Source organism: Boeremia exigua, assembly GCF_020726555.1.
Source record: "Boeremia exigua strain MPI-SDFR-AT-0100 chromosome Unknown C7974scaffold_15, whole genome shotgun sequence".
Lineage (NCBI taxonomy): Eukaryota > Fungi > Ascomycota > Dothideomycetes > Pleosporales > Didymellaceae > Boeremia > Boeremia exigua.
Window position 1 is genome coordinate 1 of NW_025763532.1, and position 20,377 is coordinate 20,377.

At 48.8% G+C, this 20,377-nt stretch overlaps 5 protein-coding genes across 5 annotated transcripts; 2 read left to right on the forward strand and 3 right to left on the reverse strand.

Annotated features, from left to right (window-relative positions):
- Positions 1–1,108: 1,108 nt before the first annotated feature.
- C7974DRAFT_444927 (uncharacterized protein) lies at positions 1,109–2,504 on the forward strand (the record flags this gene model as incomplete). The annotated part of the gene is made up of 2 exons (XM_046145533.1): positions 1,109–1,456; positions 1,531–2,504. The coding sequence occupies exons 1-2, from the start codon at positions 1,114–1,116 to the stop codon at positions 2,502–2,504; spliced, it is 1,317 nt and encodes a 438-aa protein (XP_045991215.1). The 5' UTR covers positions 1,109–1,113.
- A 1,295-nt stretch (positions 2,505–3,799) lies between these two features.
- Positions 3,800–4,713, forward strand: C7974DRAFT_418310 (uncharacterized protein; the record flags this gene model as incomplete). Its single annotated transcript, XM_046144149.1, has 2 exons — positions 3,800–4,140; positions 4,566–4,713. The coding sequence occupies 2 exons, from the start codon at positions 3,800–3,802 to the stop codon at positions 4,711–4,713; spliced, it is 489 nt and encodes a 162-aa protein (XP_045991216.1).
- A 2,665-nt stretch (positions 4,714–7,378) lies between these two features.
- Positions 7,379–7,852, reverse strand: C7974DRAFT_380932 (uncharacterized protein; the record flags this gene model as incomplete). The annotated part of the gene is made up of 1 exon (XM_046140562.1): positions 7,379–7,852. One exon carries the CDS (start codon positions 7,850–7,852, stop codon positions 7,379–7,381), a length of 474 nt encoding a protein of 157 aa, XP_045991217.1.
- A 3,419-nt stretch (positions 7,853–11,271) lies between these two features.
- Positions 11,272–12,321, reverse strand: C7974DRAFT_405413 (uncharacterized protein). The gene is made up of 2 exons (XM_046143038.1): positions 12,187–12,321; positions 11,272–12,140 (listed from the first exon to the last, which is right to left on the reverse strand). The coding sequence occupies exons 1-2, from the start codon at positions 12,189–12,191 to the stop codon at positions 11,462–11,464; spliced, it is 684 nt and encodes a 227-aa protein (XP_045991218.1). The 5' UTR covers positions 12,192–12,321; the 3' UTR covers positions 11,272–11,461.
- Positions 12,322–17,228: 4,907 nt separating this feature from the next.
- On the reverse strand, positions 17,229–18,604 carry C7974DRAFT_77180 (uncharacterized protein). Its single transcript, XM_046147246.1, has 2 exons — positions 17,857–18,604; positions 17,229–17,804 (listed from the first exon to the last, which is right to left on the reverse strand). The coding sequence occupies exons 1-2, from the start codon at positions 18,542–18,544 to the stop codon at positions 17,425–17,427; spliced, it is 1,068 nt and encodes a 355-aa protein (XP_045991219.1). The 5' UTR covers positions 18,545–18,604; the 3' UTR covers positions 17,229–17,424.
- Between the last annotated feature and the right edge of the window lie 1,773 nt (positions 18,605–20,377).

A 20,377-nucleotide genomic window follows, 5' to 3' on the forward strand; every position in this document is an offset into this window, starting at 1 on the left:
AAGCTATTGTTTAGCCCTACAATACTATTATACATACTTAACTATTAGCTTTATTATCTTATTAGCTTTTCAATATTAATATAGAACTCTATGCTATTATAAATTACTATTTAAACTTTCTAAGATTACTATGTACACTATTTAAGATTACTATTTAAACTGTCTAAAATTACATTTAAGCTTGTTATTACTCTATTACCTTGTCCTTGCTACTTTAGCTTAACTATCTTTAAATTTAAATATACCTTATTATTCTATTTTGTTTTAACTAACTTACTCTATCAAAACTTAAAAATTTATATAAACCTATAATCCTGTTTGAATCTATACAATTTATTTTAACCTATAACCCTGTTTAAATCTCTAAACTCTATTTATATCTCTATCTTTGTCTAGTTTAGCAATTCTACACTAGATAGTTCTAATAAATAAAACACTATCTATATATAGTAGTTACTAGACTATACTTAATAAATCTAGTTTATACCATACGTTCTCTATATTTACTTGAATTATTTATAGCTTTTTCTTAATATAACAAGCTTTAAGTAGTCAAATTAACCTATAACCCTAAATAAACTAAACATCAAGCTTATATATTATCTTTAAAAGTTAAACTCTATATTCTTAATGTGATTTATTATAGGTATCAAGTATATAGTAGTTATATGTTTCTTTGTAAACTATGTACTTTATAGAAATATTAAGTAATACTATTAGTTATTATAGTTACTAGAAAAAATAAAGTATCTTTAAAATGCTCTAGACAGTATAAAAAGAATAGATATAACCCTGACTCTAATATAAACAAGGTCTCTAAATAACATTATAAGTTATTTAACTCTATGCAGCGCTAGCATGTAGCAGTATATAGCAGACTGTAGTAGACTATAGCAGACTGTGGCAGACTGTGGTGTGGTCTTGGCAAAAGTAGACAAGCTGCCTGTGTAGACAACTTGTCTGTGAGGTACGTTGCGAGTTTCTGCGGCACAGTTGACTAAAAATAGCTTTATCTCTTTACAAGAACATCCGAGACACATCAGCCGCAGAGGCCTACTTAACCTGCCCTCTCCTCTGGATCCTCTGAATCGCTTCTTTGCTTCCTCCACGAACATGTTCACAACTACCTCCTGTGTCCCAACAGCCCTTACAAGCCTGCAGTCGCTGCCGGTAGAAGTGCTAAGGAATATCGCTCTTTACCTACCCTCTAGCGCAGCCCTTGCGTTCACTCTTACCTGCCGCTCTATTCATACCGCGTGCGATGATTGGGCTACATGGAAAGCTCTTCTTGCTGCCCAACCCACACTAGCGCATTCTTACCGCACTATCTTGTCTTCGCGTCCTGCGTTGGAGACGTGGAAGCGCTACATCGTGGCTGATGCTTTAGCTTGTGAGCGCCGACCACTTAACAGGAAAGATGTGGAGCGCTGGCTACCACACTTGATTGCTATGCACCGTATGTTATATGAAACCAACGCTTGTCGCAAAGTACCCCGCCATTGGCTAACAACACAACCTTTGCCTGCGTAGATCCTGTCTTCCAGTCCGCAGATACGGTTGTCCTCCACCAGCTGTGCGATGTCATCTGCAGCGCTTCTGTTCCCACTGACGCTGCTGTGGGCGACTGCACCGAAGCGACGCCAACTTCCACCACAAGCCCAGAGTGCTCGAGTGATACTCGTGCTTGGCGCCTTGCACAAGCTGCTGGCTTCTGTCTCTCTGCTCAAATGCTCTCTGGGCGTACGCCTCGCGACGATAAGAAACCACCATGTCTCGTGCAGACTGTGCGGTGGTTGCCTCTTGCCAACCACGTTGGACATGGCAGCGAGACAACAAATCCGCAGCGTCAGGCTGTCATTCTCCACGCCCTGGCGAATCGCGTGGTGGGATTCTTCTACAGGGAGCTGTGTTGGGCGCTTGCGCACAATGCTACATGCACTGGAAGCGTGGCTGGGCTTTCGCCGCCGCCAGCTACCTGTACAATCCCCTTGCCCACGCTCTGTGAGCTACCCGCACCCTTTGCGTCAGATGGACTTGAACAATTTAGCACTTGCCATCTCCGCACTATGACTGAGCCCACATTCTTTACCGATGATGAATGGACGGGGTACAGCAGCCTAAACGTTGGAACACAGATCCGATTTGATGGAGTTGGGGGCGACAACAGTGATGTAACAAGCAATCACTTAGACGAGTTCCCTAACAGCCACTTTCCCTTTCAAGTGGAGCGTGTCATACGCTTCCAGTTGGTTCAAGAGTGGGATAATGGCAACATGTACCTGCTGCAGTCTAACTATTTCCACACGCAAGCTTCTCTCCATGCGCTTCGAGTAACAGTGAATAGAATCACTGGACGCCTCAAGATCGCGCGCAACAATCTTTTCCACTCACACTGGCCAGTGCGCGATGCGGTCATCACACCATTTGGGATAGTGGAGGCAGTGCATGTGCCGGGATACTGGACGTGGTTGTGGAAATGCAAATGGTCTGAGACAAATGCTTGATGTCTTGGTTGAATACTTCAGGGCACCTTGTCTGCTTGCCTTCTAGTGTAGCGAGCGTACGCCTGCCTACCTGCTAAGCTTAGATAGTCGCCTGCCTTTTAACTGAATTTACCACGCACTTCCTTCGCCTAGTCAGCCTCCTGTTCCTCAGAAGACTAAAGATAGCCTAACCGCCTGTCACGTAAGCAATCCATGATGCCTCCGACCAGGTCTTTGAATGACTGTCAAAATTCTCTGCTGTCACTCGCGTATCACAAAACGAATAACAGTTTGATAGCGCCCTGCGTAGTAGGGTAAGCTTGCGGGAACAAATGCCTGAGGAGCTTGCACTTACAGAGCAAAAGATGGGAAGACGCTAGTTGGTATTGATCCTCGTCGAAAGACGTAGGTTACACCTAGAGATGCTGCCTGAGCTACAACGCACGTTTGCTACGTAGGGAAGGTCAGCAAAGGTGCAGTACAGGATGTTTTTTATGCACGTACACAAGCTGCGCTGATGCTGATCTGAGACCATTCCATTCGTTTTGTCAAATTGACGTCTTCGTACTGCGCTGCTTTGGTTACTCCTTCTATAGATTGAGTAGACAACAAGGCCTCGTTTGGATCTGTGCTGAACGCTGTAGACAAAAGTGGGCTGCAACCGCCAATGGCTAGGTACATTGCGCTGGTGAAGATTAGGAGAAGCTTCATGCTGACTGTAGGCGCAAAACAAGGCCTTTGGTAGTAGGATAAGACGTAGACGATCTGGTTGTCTCGACTTGCCGGCTGTTAAAGCTTTATACTACATATCATACTAGAAGCGGACTTATGCTAGCCATCACAGACAGATTGTGTGGCTGTGTCTTCTCCAGGCACAAGCTTGTGCAGCGGCATTGTCTGTACCCTGTTCCTGGACGTACGGCGTAGCTTGTAGCTTGTATCAGATATATTCGGTGTTGTGAACACTTGTCGCCTAGAGTTGAGCGGTCAAGCAACAAAAAGAGGCACAGTGCGGCAGAGTGAGACAGCAGTAAGCAGGCAGCACTGCAACACCGCAACACCCTAGCATGGTTACAATATCAACAATCCCCGAGAAAAGGAACGAGAAAGGCGACTAGTCCTGTAATTTCCTTGTTGCGCCCTAGGCGCTGTTAAGGCTGACTTGGGCGGAAGCTGTTCAGAGCACTGCTGTATAAGAGGAGACATCCCCCAATTCAAAAATAAACAAACAAAGTCCTTTCTACTTCCACAGTCTCTAAAGACCTAAGCCTTGATTCGCCCGCCTTGACTACTACTGTACCCTGCTCCCAACAAAGATGCGTTTCTACGAAGCCGTCGTCCTCCTTAGCCCTCTCCTTCTCCCCTTGGCTTCTGCTGAGTGCTACAATGACGAAATCCGAAACACAAACACCCAACTAGCACACAATAACATTCGAAATGTTGCCAAGTTCCTACAGGGCACGCTTGTGGGAAGACAGGAGCGTGGAACCTGCGTTACAGACACTGCAAACGGCAGCCAGTGGTACTTTGGCATTCGGAGCATGACGGACTCAGAGCAGCAAGTGACGGAGAACGAGATCGACGCATATCTTACCCGAGAGGTAAATGGTTGCAAGAAGCATGGAGGATTTCGCAGGGAGGGCAATGTGGAATACAAGTACGTGTGCCCCAATGCAGATAGAGACAAAAGCATTACACTAACAGCTGGCTTTCAGCGCCGATCCTAACAATGGTGTTTGCTATGACGCTTATTATATCAGTCAGCACTCACGCAGACAAAGCGCCGCAGCGCAGGGTAGCAAGGTTGTCTTCGTCCCTATCTCGGGCCCCGTACCATCCCGAGCGGCGATGCAGGCTGAGGAGGTAGCAGCGTAGAGATGCATAGTGGACAAGCGCTGCTATTGTTCCAGCAGTAGCAATTTAGAAAGTCAATGCTACCTTTTGGATTGTTTTGTATTACTATCGCTGTTTGGAAACAACACGTGTCCTGCCAAACTGTAGTATATTGCTCCAGATACTATAAGTGCACGTGCAATGTGTTATTTGAATGTCCGCCGCCTGAAGTAGCTTACGCAGACCCAGGTTGTTTGAGCGGGATAAGACAAAGGAACAGCAGGAGGGACAAAGGTCTCCAGGCTTCTACGACAAGCTCTCAACCGGCCTTCCTCTAGTCTTCTGCGGCGATCTCTCTCTCGCTGCAAGACAGAGAGAAGACAAAGAAACTCCCTAAGGATTGTATGCAAACAAAGTAGCAGGGCAATAGCGCAAGAGACCATATTCAGACATAAAGACGTTTCTGCCCTTTTGCTGCGCCACTATGCTTCTCGCGTTCCCTAAGCGCCGGCTACGCGTCCTGTGCGTGGGGCCAATACGCCGCCTACGCCTCTCTCCTTGAACCCCGATGCTGTGCCTGCGATCTTTTCTTGTAACTTGCTAGATAACCTGGCGTAGAAGACCTGGTGTCGCGAGAAGGACCGAGGGGGCGCAGTGTCTGCGGAGACTGTCTCCCTAAGCGCAGCAACTGCACAGACCTGTGGTTGCGTCGTATTGCCAGCAACATTCTAAGAGAATCACCAATACTACTCTTGAGTTCTTCCCAAGGGCTGCATTTGACTCTAGTCTGTCCTTCCTCCTCTGCAGCACAATGACCGCTCCCTCGCCGCACGTCACTACACCCGCAGGCAAAGCCTCAACAATGCCTGCTACGATGTCAAATTCCACTTCTACTCCACCAGCCTTCCGCTTGTCGCTCTACGTGACGCTTTCTTTGGTCTTTATAGCTGTTGCTTTCCTTCTGTGTGCAGCACTTCTTATATCCCAACATAGAAGGCTGAGGAAACAGGATAGAACGCCTATCAGACACCGCCAGAATCCACCACCTGTGCCTAAGAAGGACCTGCACATATCGAAAGCATCTGTCAGCTCGTTTGGATGCGCAATAGCATATAACAGCGTTGCGCGTAGCAGCCAGGTTCATGGCCACTGGGTTGCTCACCCCAAACGAGCCAGTCAGAGCGCAACATGCAGCGCGCACCAAGCTCTACAAGGCACAGAGGCGCTAGAAGCTGTGCGCACGCCGTACCTCCATATACAAGAGCAGCCTATTGCCATAGACGAGTCGCCAGTAGATTGTAGAAGCCCCTTCCGGTGGAAACGCGAGCCCACAAGACGACTTAGCCTAGACTTGGAAAGTGCTTGGCCTCGACCTTTATACGCCGCTTCAATGGAATGGGAGCAGGAACGTTTGCTTGCGTTACGGCTGTGGAAGAGCCCTAGCGATGACTCGAGTAGTCTGTATTCACGGCCGAGTTCGTGGTGCAGTCTCCCTAACACAGAAGAACGTGGAGTAGAGGGCCTAGGGTCCAGTTTAGGAGCGGGACCAGGGCCAACGATCCGATCAGGTGCAGTTCCCTCGCGTAGATGCAGCATACCGCCCCCTGCTCACACGCAAGAAGGGCTCAGTTGCGAACAGGGCTCAGTTGCAGACTGGGCACTGCCAAGAGAGATGGAGTAGAAAGTTCGCAGTAACCTGCAGTATAGTACGGCTCTGGCCACGTTTCACCCTCACAGTTCCTGCTTTCAGTCGCACTTTTTCCACTTGACATGACTGAGCGCTAGTTGTGCCTTCTCCGTGTAGAAATCCGAGCGCTGGCTCCGCCACCTCCTTGCGACGCTGTAGGCACCGACCGTGCCTTGTGCTGCGCTGGGAGGCTTATGATCCCAGCAACTGCAGTCTGCGCCCGAAGCTCGACTGATGTTCTACAATCATATAGAGGGGACTGACCTCCTGGTTTACAAGCAGGGCGCCGCTCTGCTGATCAACGGCTAGGAGTATTACGATCCCTCAGACCTCCCAAACTGCAGACTATAACTGTTACTGCTTGCACCGCTGAGATTCCGCTTGACTGCAGAGTACCTTCCCCTGTATGTACACCTTTTGCGCAACAGGTACTGATCCTGACATAGAGAAGGAAGCCATTTCGCGATGCATTCAGGCACAACGATCCACACTGCCACAGCTGTGCGTTTCATCTCGGTCCGACCTGTGTTGATTCAGATTGCCAGTCGGTCTCCGCGATGCCGCCCATCGACTGATTTGCTTCCTGACAGTATGGTCCCTAGCAAAGATATCAGTATTCCATAGGACTGGGATAAGGGCCTGAACTTGGGCTTCCTCCTAATTCTGTCGGACAGCACCATCCCAAAGACCTGAATCTAGCACTACGTTCGCTCCTGAAGCGTCGACATCCTCATGAAACCAGTAAGGGGGGAGCTCCTAGACATCTACCTTGCGGTGAGGCAATTTAATAGGTGGTTGGCCCTGGAAGGCACAGCTAGAGGTAAGATCAAGGGAAGAAGACTTTAGATATCGATGTTGAGGCACAAGGGAGGACCTGCAGTGTGCAAGAGATAAGAGACGCAGTGTGCAAGAGATAAGAGACGCAGTGTGCAAGAGATGAGAGACGCAGTATACTTCTATTCTAGGCATTAGTCACCTTACATCTCTTACAATTGTACTACAACGCTCTATCTAAATACTATTATAGCTGCGAAATACTAACCTTAGAAACCCTACTGCATTTTTGCGTAAGCCTCTTGGTTCTCAACATCTATGCAGAAGTTCCTCGCGGCTCTGCAGCCTCAGATCGCTGTTCTGCAGGCTATCTTAATTCCCCTGCACTACTTGAACCCATTGCAACTCTTGAAGCAATTGATTGCTTACCCCCTTGTGCTCCATGCGAATTCCTACTCCTACCGCGTTAGTCACTGTGCTCGATAAGGAGCGTCTTTCTTCAAATGTCGCCTTACCAGTCTTCTAGCCCTGACCCCACTAGTACCTCTATTAGCTTTATTACTTACCATAGCTTTTTCTTCTTATAGCTGGATGGCTAGGCTTAGTGTATGAGATATACTAGGTTATTATTAGTAAAGTACACGTCTTTGCCGCTCCAAGCCGCCTGGTGCGCGTTGCTGCAGTGCTTCTGCATCCTGCTCTTGTTCGCGGTGCAGAAGCCGCAGTCGCTGGTGATCCTGCATCGATAGACGTCCAACGGCTCGCCCAGCTGCTCGATCGGCGGCCCCAGCGGCGCGGGCAGCTCAACATCTCGCGGCGCGGCGATCCGCCATTGCCGGCAGTGCTCTACGATGCATTCCCTCTCCTTGCTCGCCACGCCGTGCTGGTCGCGCAGGTGCACATCGACGTTCTGTATGCCGGTAGCGTGCTCCCTGCAGACTAGCACCTGATAGCGCTGGAGGTAGCAGAAGCGCTCTTGCACGTTGCTGACTGTTATCTTGCTCGCACGCGGTCGCTTGCGGTGCTGCGCTGCGGTTGGCGTTGCGGGTGGCTGCGCGTTCCAGCAGAGCTCCATGCTTGGCGAGTTAACCCTAAGAAACCCTAAGATGACCCCAAGTGCAGCAACGCAAGCCGAGAAATGCAGAAACAAAGGCTGGGGCGCGATAGAGCAGATGATTCTCGGCAGGTTTTGTATGGAACACGTCGCGCAAGCAGCGCAGCTTGGGGGTATGATCGGGGGTCGAAGGCGCGATGTTCGCCCCCTACGGCGGGCCCGATTTGGACGCGCAACCCTAGCGCTAGACCTAGTCTGGCGATGATCGGGCCCGATCGCGCGCGTCATATCGGTTAGGCGAGAGAAAGAAGATCAGAGAGAGACATTTGGATGGAAGGAGTCCGATGGAGGCACTGCTAGACAATCTGTCCACAGCAGACTGGATCTTCGCCATTAAGAAGGACAACAACAATCACATACAAAACCTCTTCTTCGCCCATCAGAAGCAGGTCGAGCTGCTGCTAGCAAATCCTAATATACTATTAATAGATTACACATATCAAACCAACAAGCATAAACTTCCTCTACTACATATACTAGGCTACACTAACCTACAGACGTTCTTCTCTACAGGCTTCTGCTTCCTCAGCAACGAAACACATGCAGATTACCACTAGGCAATCGCAAACTTCCTCCTCAAGACAGGTGTGCAACAGCCACATGTTTTCATTAGCAACCAGGAAGAAGCATTAAAGATGTCAGCGCGCGCACTACTCCCAGGAGTTCCTAAACTCTTTTGCATGTGGCACATCAATAAGAACGTTCAGATAAAAGCGTAACAGATCTGCAGAGATACCAGTGGCATGACAAAAGAAGAGAAGTAAAAGATTGTTAAGCAGAGGGCTTCATTCATGAAACGTTAGACTCAGGTACGCTGAACATTAGCGAAGAGCGCACTAAAGCAGCTCTTCTAGCATACTTAGACTAGTCGAAACAGCTTGTCTACGCGAGGAGACCGATAGACTTCCAATTCAAATGGAACGATCCGCTGAAAGACTACAGTCACCAGCCAGAGCTTTGCAGGTACCTGCAAGAAAACCAATACCTAACACGCATGGAGTGGGCAGCCGCTTAGACCTCCCATCCCCAACACTACAACACAATCACGAATTCACCTATTAAGGGAATGCACAAGGTCCTGAAAGACTATCTCATGACCTCGACAGGCAACTTGCTTCGTGTTATTGCAAGGATCGAACAGATGGTCAAGAGTCAATACAGCAAGTACGCAAAGGAGATTGCGTCTTCTAAGCACAGAACCAAGTTTCAGCACAAGCTCAAGTCCATGCCCTTCCTGCCTCCTAGAATCCATGATGTCCTTACACCGCCAGCCAGTGGGCGTATCAGGCAACAAGACTTGCTGCACCGGAAAGAGCATCAACAGCGTCATGGTGGGTATCCTTGTTCGGGCCTCTTCAAGAAAACGAACGGTCTCCCATGCCGCCATACTCTGTAAGAAGAATGGCTGCTAGATCTACACTACGATTGAGCCATCTCTACGATGATCATTGGCGCTATTAACGCAAGCAAGGACCTTCAGAATTCTCATCCTTCAGGCCGTATCAGTCTATCCTGGAGCCACTTACCGCGCAGACAAGAGGTGCGCCAAGGAGAAACGAAGCATCCACTCGCCGAGACCCCTCAGCTTTCGAACGGCGTGTGCCACCTTCTATGCCTCACTTCCAACCTTTTCATCAATACCAGGGTCAAACGCTGGCTGAAGCTCTGCGCGCAACTAACAAGTCGCGGAGACCATCCGGGACTAGTACGAAAGAGAGCAAAAAAGGACAGTGCTGACACTCTAACCTGTCGGTTCGCTGCCATGTAGTTAGGGCACTGTTCTGCTTGTTAAATCTAAAGTCGGTCCTGGCGCTTCAGTGCAGGTGAACGATTGTGTTAGTGAGACTGTTGAGTCCAGGTGCGGCAAAGGAGGTGAGAATGGACGCCTGTAGGTTTTGCAATGATCCCCTGTCTGATGCTTTCTACAACAACCGATTGCAACTTTCATCTGGATCGGTGCTCGGCTTCCTTCACTGGTTCTCTACTCAGCAAGACAGGTTTGACTGAATCGGATGAGGAGTGTGACGTGCACCGAGTTTGGATCTATTAGGATATAATGGTACAATTTTAATGCTTGACTTCTCCCGTTGTTAAATACTGACCCATGTTTGATTTGCTTCTGCATTTTTTGCCATTTTCTACTGAGTCTTTGCTTTGATTATCCGATCTGCTGACTTAGATACGGTTGCGGCGGCATTCTTCGCAGATATTGTTAGCAACGGCGTATGGCGACGAGCGTCACACATCTCGCATCGGAACTGCGTTGAGTTGTACTCTGTTCTTTGCGCTAGAAACGACGAGAATGTTCGCATTTGTGACTGTTCTGCAATTCCGCAAAGGTTCGATCGAATCTTGCGCTTCCAAGATTTGGCGCATCTTTCTCGTTGATCTGTCGAAAAGCCTCCTTCCGGATTTCCTTGTCCATGGCGCTCAGAGTATTCCGTTGGTGGTTTGTGTAGAGTCGACCAGGCGTGCGCATCAAGGCCGAATTCCGACTTTCGTATACAGCACGACACACTTCCAAAAGAGCTCTCCGCATGCGCACAGACTTGAAACCATTCAAGGAAGCCAGATATTGTGATCAGTCTTAGTGCCGGCAATTACTGACAAGGCCAGAAGTCAGGGCGAGCCTTACCGCTTGGTCCTCTTGCCTCAAAATATGGAGTGAATCTCTGCAGCGGAGGCTTCAGGTGGCTCCTGTATTTCTTTATCCTTGAAGCTGTAAAGTTGAAGCATTCCGATGTCATCTCCTCTACTAATTGTGAGGTGTTTAGAGCGGCTCCTATACGCAGGATTTTGTTCGGTAGTGAGTCTAGGAATTCGACGACCTTCGTCTTCAAGCCTGCGTTGGACACCACCCAGGATATGTACTTGTGCGGTGAGTACTGCAGTCCGAGACCTTTCACAGTCTCGCTGCCTTTGTCGTAGTCGCACATGTAAGCCAATTCGCTGAGGAACATTCGCCTTATCTCTTTGAGCGGCAGATGAGCCAGATGTTCTCGAGCAGGCATCGCAACGCTTGTGCATCCTCCCCTCATGCGCTCTAGCGTACAGAGAAGGACGAGAGGCTCGTAGAAGCGGCTGAGTAGATGTTCTTGTGGTTCAGGGCGGGGTCGTTGGGAGAGACGGAATTTTCTCCCAGGAAACGACCTCACGCTTGCGACGTTTTTTGTGTATTAGCATACTCAATGGGAGCTGTCAAAGTCGACTTGACAGTTGGCGGGAAGGCTCAGTCAACGTTTGTGAATTGATCACCGCACGCACTGCTGTGGAGACAGCGTGTTAACAATCGACCATTCAGGTGAAGTTTGGCCAAGCATTGCTTTATACAGCAGACTTCAACACACATCTTGGAGAGGCTGTTTATGCATAAGCGATGCTTATAGAATATTTTTGCTTTATAAGTCACACTATCCAAAGCGTTCTCCAAATGCCTCGATACTATCAGAACATATCCAGTTCTTTCCCTCCGATCTTGTGCTTTCTCGATCATCTGATCTTTGAAACCGAGCATATTGAGGGAGGTTGCTGAACTATATGTGCCTTTGACCGCTTGTTTTCTATAGTACCCTAACGCAGTGGATGACTATTATACAAGTAATTTTCAAGGTAATTCGACTTCGTACCATTCTGAGTATCCTCTTCCAGTTTGCACCGCAGCCTCAGCGTAGCCTTCAAAGCATCCGCCAATGCCTCCTTGGGATATCCATCGATAAAAGACATCCGACCAATACCATTCTCCGTATCGTCATGAGCTAGGTGTGCAACGCTTTCAGCAATCTGACACCTCAAAGGTGACCCAGGAGGTGTACCCTTGTAACAAATGCCAACGCTTTCCGGCCCCATGTTCCTTCTTGAACTCTCCTTAGCCGCTTCCAAGGTCTTCATCACTGCATTCTTGTAACCCGCATCGAGGATCTTCTCTCCAAACACATAAGCTTCTGCAAGCAGCACGAAGACTTTGTCAGCTTCTTTAGCTACTTTCTCTCTCCTGTGTTCATCGTCCGCTTTGTATAACGTCAAGGACATGCTCCCAGCATAGAGCCACTTTACAGAGTCGCTTACGGTATCCACAGTATCATCAGGGAGCTCGATGATGTATGGTTTATCCTTTAAGTTGGTCCACTCTGGTTTCATCGTGCGTTGGAAGAACTCAGGACTTTTGCACAGGACCCCTTGATGAACATGGAGGGTTTCGGTTTCACCCGCAGATCCAGGGACCACTAACTTGATAATATTGTGGCGGGGTCTAGGATCGTCAGTGTCGATGTTTGTCTATTAGTTCTAAGACCCACTCCATTCTGCGGCCTCACTGCAAAGACTGATGATCATCCAAGCCAAGTAATCGTTCGCGGCGGATAGTCGCAATAATCATAGTAGCAAACTGACTGTCTATAAGACGCTGATGACTACGTTGCACGATACCTCCGAGAAAAAAAAGTAACTTGTTGTGTATGTTGGCACCGTACCCACCCAATATGTTGGGCTGTGCGCCCCACCACAACACACTTCGCAAAAGCTTTGAACCCCGCTGCCAGCGCATCAGCGCATCTCCAACACATACAGATCGCTCTATAAATACAACTGTTGCGCAAAATCGGCTCCATAGTGCAGAGCAGTCCCGTTTGAGCTTCTTCAATCAAGGCGGGCGAACAAAGCAGCGCACGGACACGGTACCTAGGTGACAGTCATACATGACCTATGGCGGTTTCTCCCACACTACAGGAACCATGTTGCGCTCATATCCGGTGCATTGTGTCGTCAACTGTACGTTTGAATGTTACACATGTCACACCCTGCTCACTGTCTAGGTATTGCCCCACCCCAGGACGGTTGGGTGTCCGGGAATCTGAGGCATTCGCGATATCATGAGATTGATATTTGAGTGAAGCCGATTTCCGAGTGCGTTCTTGACGAACTGCAGCGCTGATTGATGGGTAGTATCCATACCGATTATATACGCTGTGGGGCCTGCATTCCGTACACCAGCGTGTTTGGTGGCAGTGACCCCTTGCCACACCACTCCCAATGCGGTCATTACAACAAGCAGTTGTGGAAATGCCTCATTTCGGCTAGCGCTCATGCAGTTACCGTACCAATCGTCATAGAGGGTTTTCCTGACACCCCAATTCAAGAAAAGTGCTCCAGTGCTGCCGTGCGAATCATCAGGCTGCGAAAGAGTCTGCTCTGTCAGCGACAATAAGAGCCCACAACGATGGGTTGGCTTACACACCAGGTCGAAAGTGGGAGCGAAAGCCACCTGCTGGCGCTCCACTTTGACTATGGATCCAACCTGATCTAGTGCGCTAAGCTAGGTGGTCCCTGCTCGATTGTGTAGATCCGATCTCACCCAAGCTTGTTCTATTCGACACTCACTCAGCATCTACAGTATGTCAATCCCTGTTATTTTTATGCCAAGAGATAGCCAAACCCACTCATTTAAATACTGGTATGTAGAAGGCTTACTGTAAACACAACATTACTCAGTATTTAGGGATCGTTCGGTGAAATTCTGTGGCACTCCTCGTAATAAACGGGTTTCGCGTAAGCAGTGGCCTATGATAAGCGCCTAAATTTAATCGATATCACAACCAATTACCCCCACCCCTCGCACACCCTGATGTCGGATCTCCTATCACAGGACCACGGCATGCTGGATCTTGTGACGTCATGCGATTATGTGCAAATCCTACGTTTTACAGGAGCAGCACAATCTCCCAATCTTTTACGCTAGTAGATCGGCCCATCACATGCATTAGCATCACCAGTCGTTTAGGCAAGAACATCATGTCTTATAGCAAGCATAAGCAACATATAGTACCACTTAAGTTGCTTAAAAACGAAAATCCATCACCAGTCAGCACCAACTCAGCACACTACTGTCATCACATCACAATCACCAGGGCAAAAGGCCTGCGCAGGCTAGGCTTGCAAGCTTCAGTTTTACTTACCAGAAAATCATAGAGCTCTACAACACTGCAGTACAGTATTTAATAACTCTAGAGGCAAGCGTTACTCTGCAGTAGAGTTTGCTGCGACTGGTCTTTGCCCCTAGGGGTTAAACTCCATCTTCGCCCCTGAGGGCAACCCCACCCTACCTCAGAGGTAAGTTTTAGGCATATGGTCTAGCATGAGGATGGAATTAGTTCCCATACTAGATTACTTAAGGAAGCAACGTAAGACAGTACAGTTTTTCTCCAACAATCACTTGGCGTGAGCGTTCAGAGCAAAACAAAGCACTAAGCACTCTGTTAATTGTGAGTATTTTTAATACCTTAGATACAAGGTGTTCTTCCAAACCAATAACCCAGTACTAATTTTAGGCACAAACGCGGCTGTAACGTTTGCAACATTTATGCCCACATAACACGCTCACCAGTCAAGGTCGTTCGTCGCTGCTCTATCTTCCCAACTCTAGTCATAGATACCGCCTCGCTCTTCAAAAGCTTCCTTGTCCCAACAAATACTCTCAAGCGCTCTCTGCACCCCAACCTTATAGATTAGACCAGACGGCGCACAACCGGCACGATCTAAGAAGCGCATATATTCGTTAAGTATAAGGTACGACTTTGCCATGAGATAGTTAGGTTCTTCTACCAACGAAGCCTGCTGACTATGCCGTTGACAGAACAATTGGTATTGTTAGTCTGTTATCTGAAACTTTTGGCCGTCGCGAAGGGTTTTGCCAGAGTCGTTCTCGCCCGCAACAATCAGCACCTGGAAGCACTTCCAGCGAAGTGAGGTGAGATATCTTTCCCATGGTGCGAGGCGTGGCGTCTGCCCAGATGCGTGTTGCGCAAAATGCGGCTGTTATCCTATCTCGAAGATATCCTTTGCATGAGTCTCAGTGTCCACACCCTGAGCGTGGCGAATCTGGTCAGCTCTGGCAAACATGCTGTCGGACCCCACGGACGAATTTGGTCACAGAGGAAGATAGGCTTTCAGGCTGCAGTTCAAGTCCGTGAGGATGCAGGCTAGATCGACGTGCCTGGCGTTGTTACGCACCAGCACCCTATGTGTTGCTCATGTGCATTGCACATCCTGATACGAGGAGTGCAATACCACTGATGACTAATACAAATGGGGACTGAATGTCGCGGCTCGATGTGTTGCTCAGGTAAGGTCTGCGCGAGGTGAATGGTCGGGGCAGGCTGGTTTTATTGCTTTACGAAGCTAGCGAGGCTGAGCCAAGGATCCCCATTGCTAAAAGATCTCTTGCATGACGCCTTGCAGCTACGTTGGTTCAGCCTGGGCACAGCATAGGCCTACACACTAGAGACAGTCGCTTCATTCGTATAGAACTAATCAATGATGTAGTCTGGCTCTGAGACCCCGACCGCGATAGTTACTATGCCGCAGATGTGCATTTAATCAGAGATGAGCCTACTGCTACCGAAGCCGCGTAACAGGTAACGGTATCGGTGAATGGAAGTGCCCCCATCAATACCACTAGTACCCTTAGCCTGAAGCGGTACCCAGTCGCTGTTCCCTCTTTCCATCATCACAACACATAGCGGAACAGAAGATCACAATAGAAATGGTCGCAGCGGCGCTTCGCGAAGCCGATTACGAGCCCCACAAGAAACGAATTTCGCACTAGTATATCGAGCTAACTTCGATCCCCAATACGTAACAGGCACTCAAGAAGAGTCGTGATTTTGTAAATGGGTATGTCACTATAATTTGAGCAAAAGGCGGTGCAAGTCTTTGGCGTGATGCAGGGGCAGACGCGTTTGGAAGATTTGGCAAAGCTGATCGCGCGTGAGTCAGTGGGGCGAGGTCAAAGATGTCAAGCCGCAGAAGATGGAAGCACTCGTGCTCAATCGTTGAAGGAAGAAGGACGTCGTGATGAAAGGCAGCGAAGTAGAAATGCAAAGTATCGAGTAGCGAACGGAGCGGTAGGCATTGCAAATGATGCAAGAATGCCGGAAGAACTAAAGTCAGCGTCTGACAGTCGTTCCCTTGCCACTCAACCAGAAAAGCGATGTCACCTGATATGAATGGAGATGGCAGTGGCCCCAACCTCATATCGATATCCCTCAAGCCTCTCACTCGGAAACACCGTCCTTTGGAAGTGCTGTTAAATTCAAAGCTCAACCTTGTTTGTGCAGGGTACAGATCGTAGAGTCTTCAGAATCAAAATATGGAAGACGACGCCATCGCCGGGTATGTAGCAACATGGAAAGACTAGGCATACTACAACACATTGGAAGAGTGCTCGACGAACAGGGGAAAGATGTATTAAGTGCGTTCGGGAACATCAGTCGTGCACTAGGGCAATTGACTATGGTTTTTGGCGCTGAGCTGCGGTTTCCTTTTTCAACCCAATTTGGTCTTGTCTCTGGAACATTTTTCTTCTCCACCACGCTAAACCTCGGCTAGACAAGGCGAGACCTTGAAGAACCAAGCATGTTGGCTACATTGTGATTTCACATGATCCAGACCTACAACATGGCCAAGCTAGTTTTCCTCATTTGTAGTGATTGTCATTACAAGTACTGCTTCCGGTACAGTTCAGATCGTGATCGTAAGCAGCACGGTAAGCATAGGAGTAAGCACAGTCATAGGTATGATGGTCAGCGTTCGTATGCGCGAATCCGCGGATGACGCCGCGAACACAGAAACACAGATAGAGTGACGGAGGGCATGCATTACAGCCTTCAATCTCACATATTGCATACATGCAACATGTGAAATTGAAGTGGAGTTATTTTCGCGAACGCTTGTTACACAAAGTGAAACAGCAGACCTTATTAGACAAATGTAGAGCTGCATGTAAGCACCATGCTGGCGGCATGATTAGCATCGGGACGTCGTGGGCCACATGTTCAATGAGGTCCTTCATCGTATGGTGTAGCATTTGTCCCATGCGGAGGAGCTGTATCACGACAAGGCCGAATATGGCCGTGGCGTGGTGCTTGACAAGGTAGCCGTGCTGTCTTATTGTAGGCTCAAGGACCTTCAGGACGACTGGGTGAGCTGCCAGTGCTATTTCTCGATCGCATAAGATATGTTGATGTGTTTTACCCGTGTACACAGTTATGAAATGGAGAGTCGTAGTAAGTAGTGGAAAGATCGGACTTGAAGTGTCGTCGGCTAAGTAGTTCTCAGAGCGTGCCGTGGAGGCTCCCATCGCATTCATGCTGTTCGCTCTCCACCAAAAGACCCTTGCTACCACATATTCCTCCGCCTGTCCAGCAAGCTCGTCTCTGGCCCAGAAGATCAGACCCACAAACCTCGTGCAGCTCTCCTGAATCGATTCACGCGGGCTTTGGTCCACACAAGCCTGTCCGCACAAATTTGTTGACTGAGCATAGCCGCAGACATCGTGTCTGGTACTATCTGTGTCATTCAACTACGCCATACTCACTCCCAATGAGTTGCTCGAGACTTGCTGTGGCGTCATGCTGTAAAAGAATTCGGGGAGGCAACAACGTGTTTAACTACCAATGAGCATGACGTGTTTGAATTAAGTTTGTGGAAACAGAGGTACAAAGTGGAGTTGGTAATCATTGGATGCGTCTGATGTTCGACTACCCCGTTTCCAAATCCTCCAATCGAGGGCCGTCGGCAAGACGAGTGACTGGATCAGCAATCGCCATTACCCTTGCACCAAGATCGCAACGGTGTCTGCTTTTCTTAGATTTGCTTGAACTGCTCCATGATGGAGATCGAATACGCTGTATCTTAGTGTAGAGTTCCGAAATGCTCCAACCGGTAAATGGCGCCGTTGGAACCGGAAATAACCCCTGCAGTTCCATTTCTTTGGTCAAGGCGCCTAATAGCATAGACCCGCATTCGAACGAGTCGCCGGTCGGACATGTATATGACTGGCTGCGGTATTCATCAACTAGAGCCTGCAGTTGAGAAAAGATAGTGCCAATTGCTTGCATCCGGTCTTCTTCGATCCGAGCTACGTATGGCATTAGTCTAGGATAAGACCACACTTGTATACGCTGACTCACTAACGCATTTCAGGATCGGAAGGCCTAAGGCTGACAGCTCCTTGCCTTCTCGCCTGATAGCAACTGTCGTCGTTTGAGCAAACTCATCCGGAAGCTTCAATACTGAAGCCACACACATCCAGAGCATAAGATCCCGGCAAAAGTACGATGGAACAGGAGAAGTCGCTTTCAGATGCTCAGTCCATCTTCCGGTGAACGACTCTAGCGCTTCTGGACACTCGTAGTAGTCGATTAGAACAACCAACTTGGCGAGCATCTCCAGCGATACGGTGTGTGGCACTCGACGATTGCGGTGATGGAGGACATCGAGAAGAATAAGCAGTGTTTCCGCATCCCAGTCCTCAGTGATAACATGATAGAGACCATCGACCTCATTTCGGACCCCCTCGTTCCAGTTCTGACCAGAAAGCATGCTTCTGAATACCGGAGAGACCAACGCCAGATGTCGCGAAGAAACACGATAACGTATCTCATCTTCCTCGCACGATGTCTTCGCGGGAAAAGCCGCTTGCGGCGAAGTCACTGTGGAAAAGCCTTGTCCGTCTGATGTCTCGACAGACACCGTAGCATCCTCCTCGACCTCATCCGGACCCCAGCACGCAAATCTGGTGCTCGGGTTCTTCAAAATAAGTACAGTGTCTGCATCGGGATCGATCTCGTGAGTGGCTTTTCCCATAGTTGTAGACATCAGGGGAGCAAAAGGATATGAGGGATGCAGTCGAATTGGTGCAGGATGTTATCAAGAAGTGCCGGAGTTGGCGTGTAAACCGTTGAGACCGCGCTAACCATATAAGTGTACAACCAGTGCCCAATACAATTTTGGAACGTAGCATGGCTTGCATCTAAACTCAGAATAGCCTGCATGCCAGAGGTAACGAGATCGTGACGCGTCCTTGTGGGTCGCATTGCGCAGTACGTAGCTCTGGATGACCTGTCAACGGCACGATGCATGGTTGGTACTAATCCGTGAGAGGGAAAACTCATGATTCTGCGAATACCATACCTCCAATCGGACGTTCAGGTAAACCGCAACATTTACAAGGACATCAAGGATCCGCTGACTCGAACCATGATACAATACCTCGGTCTGGAGCTGGGCTCGAGGACACCTGTGTCATCATATGCTTATCTGACGTTTTCTAGCTGATGGCGACGCTTTTACTGTAGTGTACCACGAATCACTTCTGCAATCCTTCCAATGCGACAGGTCGCTGCGACGTGGCGTCTGGACACTGATTTGCACGCCGGAAGCCGTTACAGGTTACACGTCTCACAAGGAATCTTACAGCCCCGGCGTTGATACTTTATAGCGCAGGTAGGGTCGCCCGCACAACAATCGGAATGGGTGCTGCCCGTAAATTGGTCATTATGCAGACTCAGAACCCCGCGTTTGGCGCTCTCGAGAGGGTTAACTGACAGCACGGACAGCTCAGCACGCGGGCCGTGCCACCACCTAAATGTTTCTCTTGTGCCACCTACGATCGATTTTGCAAACAAAGTGGATTGCCCATCGTTTAATCATAGTTACGTAGCAGATTTCATCATTGCAGGCTCTTAGGAACGGCGGTCAGCGGAGGTTCTTCAACCCTAAGAGAGCTGCAGGACCACATAGGTGACTGGAGGAGGGGAAAGCGACAGCACATTTTGGAGGATTTATTTAAGATGATAATACATGGGAAACGTATAGTCTGATACCTGATTTTGGCTGAATTGAATGAATTTTGAGGCTTCTAACGCTCATGATGTGTATGTAAGAGTCTACCAAAGAAGCGCTGATGTTCTTGTGTACTGTACGCCGGACTGCTCCTTGATCGCGGTCCTGGTGCTGAAAGGCCAGCGCGCTGTAAACCCAGCGAAAGGGACTCTTGTCGCAGATACGCGATGAGGTCGTACAAGTATGCGGCGCTAGGATATGTTGCCGGTGGATCCACACCAAGCAGGTTGAAGAGCCTGCGTGTCGTAGGGCTTACGGTACCTGTGTCCGCACATCACGACTGTTGTATTTGTCTCTCCGGCATTGGTTGTGCGTAAGTGCTGAGTGGGTTGAGAACTTCTATTGAGCTGCATCCGTCCTTTATTGATTCATCAAACGTGACACACTACGATGGTTCATATAACTATATAAGTTACTGCAACTCTCATAAGATACTGCTGTTAATCTTTCCGCCACACACCACCCACACGCTGCAGCCGTTAGACGTTGTGTGCTTCAAGCCACTGTGAACCAACTACTCTACAGCCCTCGATAATCGAACTTAAAAGACTTATGGATGGGTGCCGGTGAAGAAGAGCGACTTTTCCCCGCTATTTTGAGGGGGCGTGGCAGCAGACTTTCAGTGTAGAGTTGGTGCAGAAAGCCTTCTCCGCTACTGGTTTGCTCCCACAAGATGCGTCCAAAATCCTTGATAGATTCAAGCCAGCAACACCTGAGCCTCCAGCTACAACTCCGCTACAAACAGCAGTCTCTGCTGCCCTAACTTCACCAAACTGGCTTAAAGCCAAAGCGTTGTTGTGCTCAATT

Coding starts and splice junctions, on each gene's coding strand:
- C7974DRAFT_77180 (XM_046147246.1), bottom strand. CDS start 18,544: ATGTCTACAACTATGGGAAAAGCCACTCACGAGATCGATCCCGATGCA. Junction 17,805..17,856: donor TCCGATCCTGAAATGCGTTA/GTGAGTCAGCGT, acceptor TGCCATACGTAG/CTCGGATCGAAGAAGACCGG.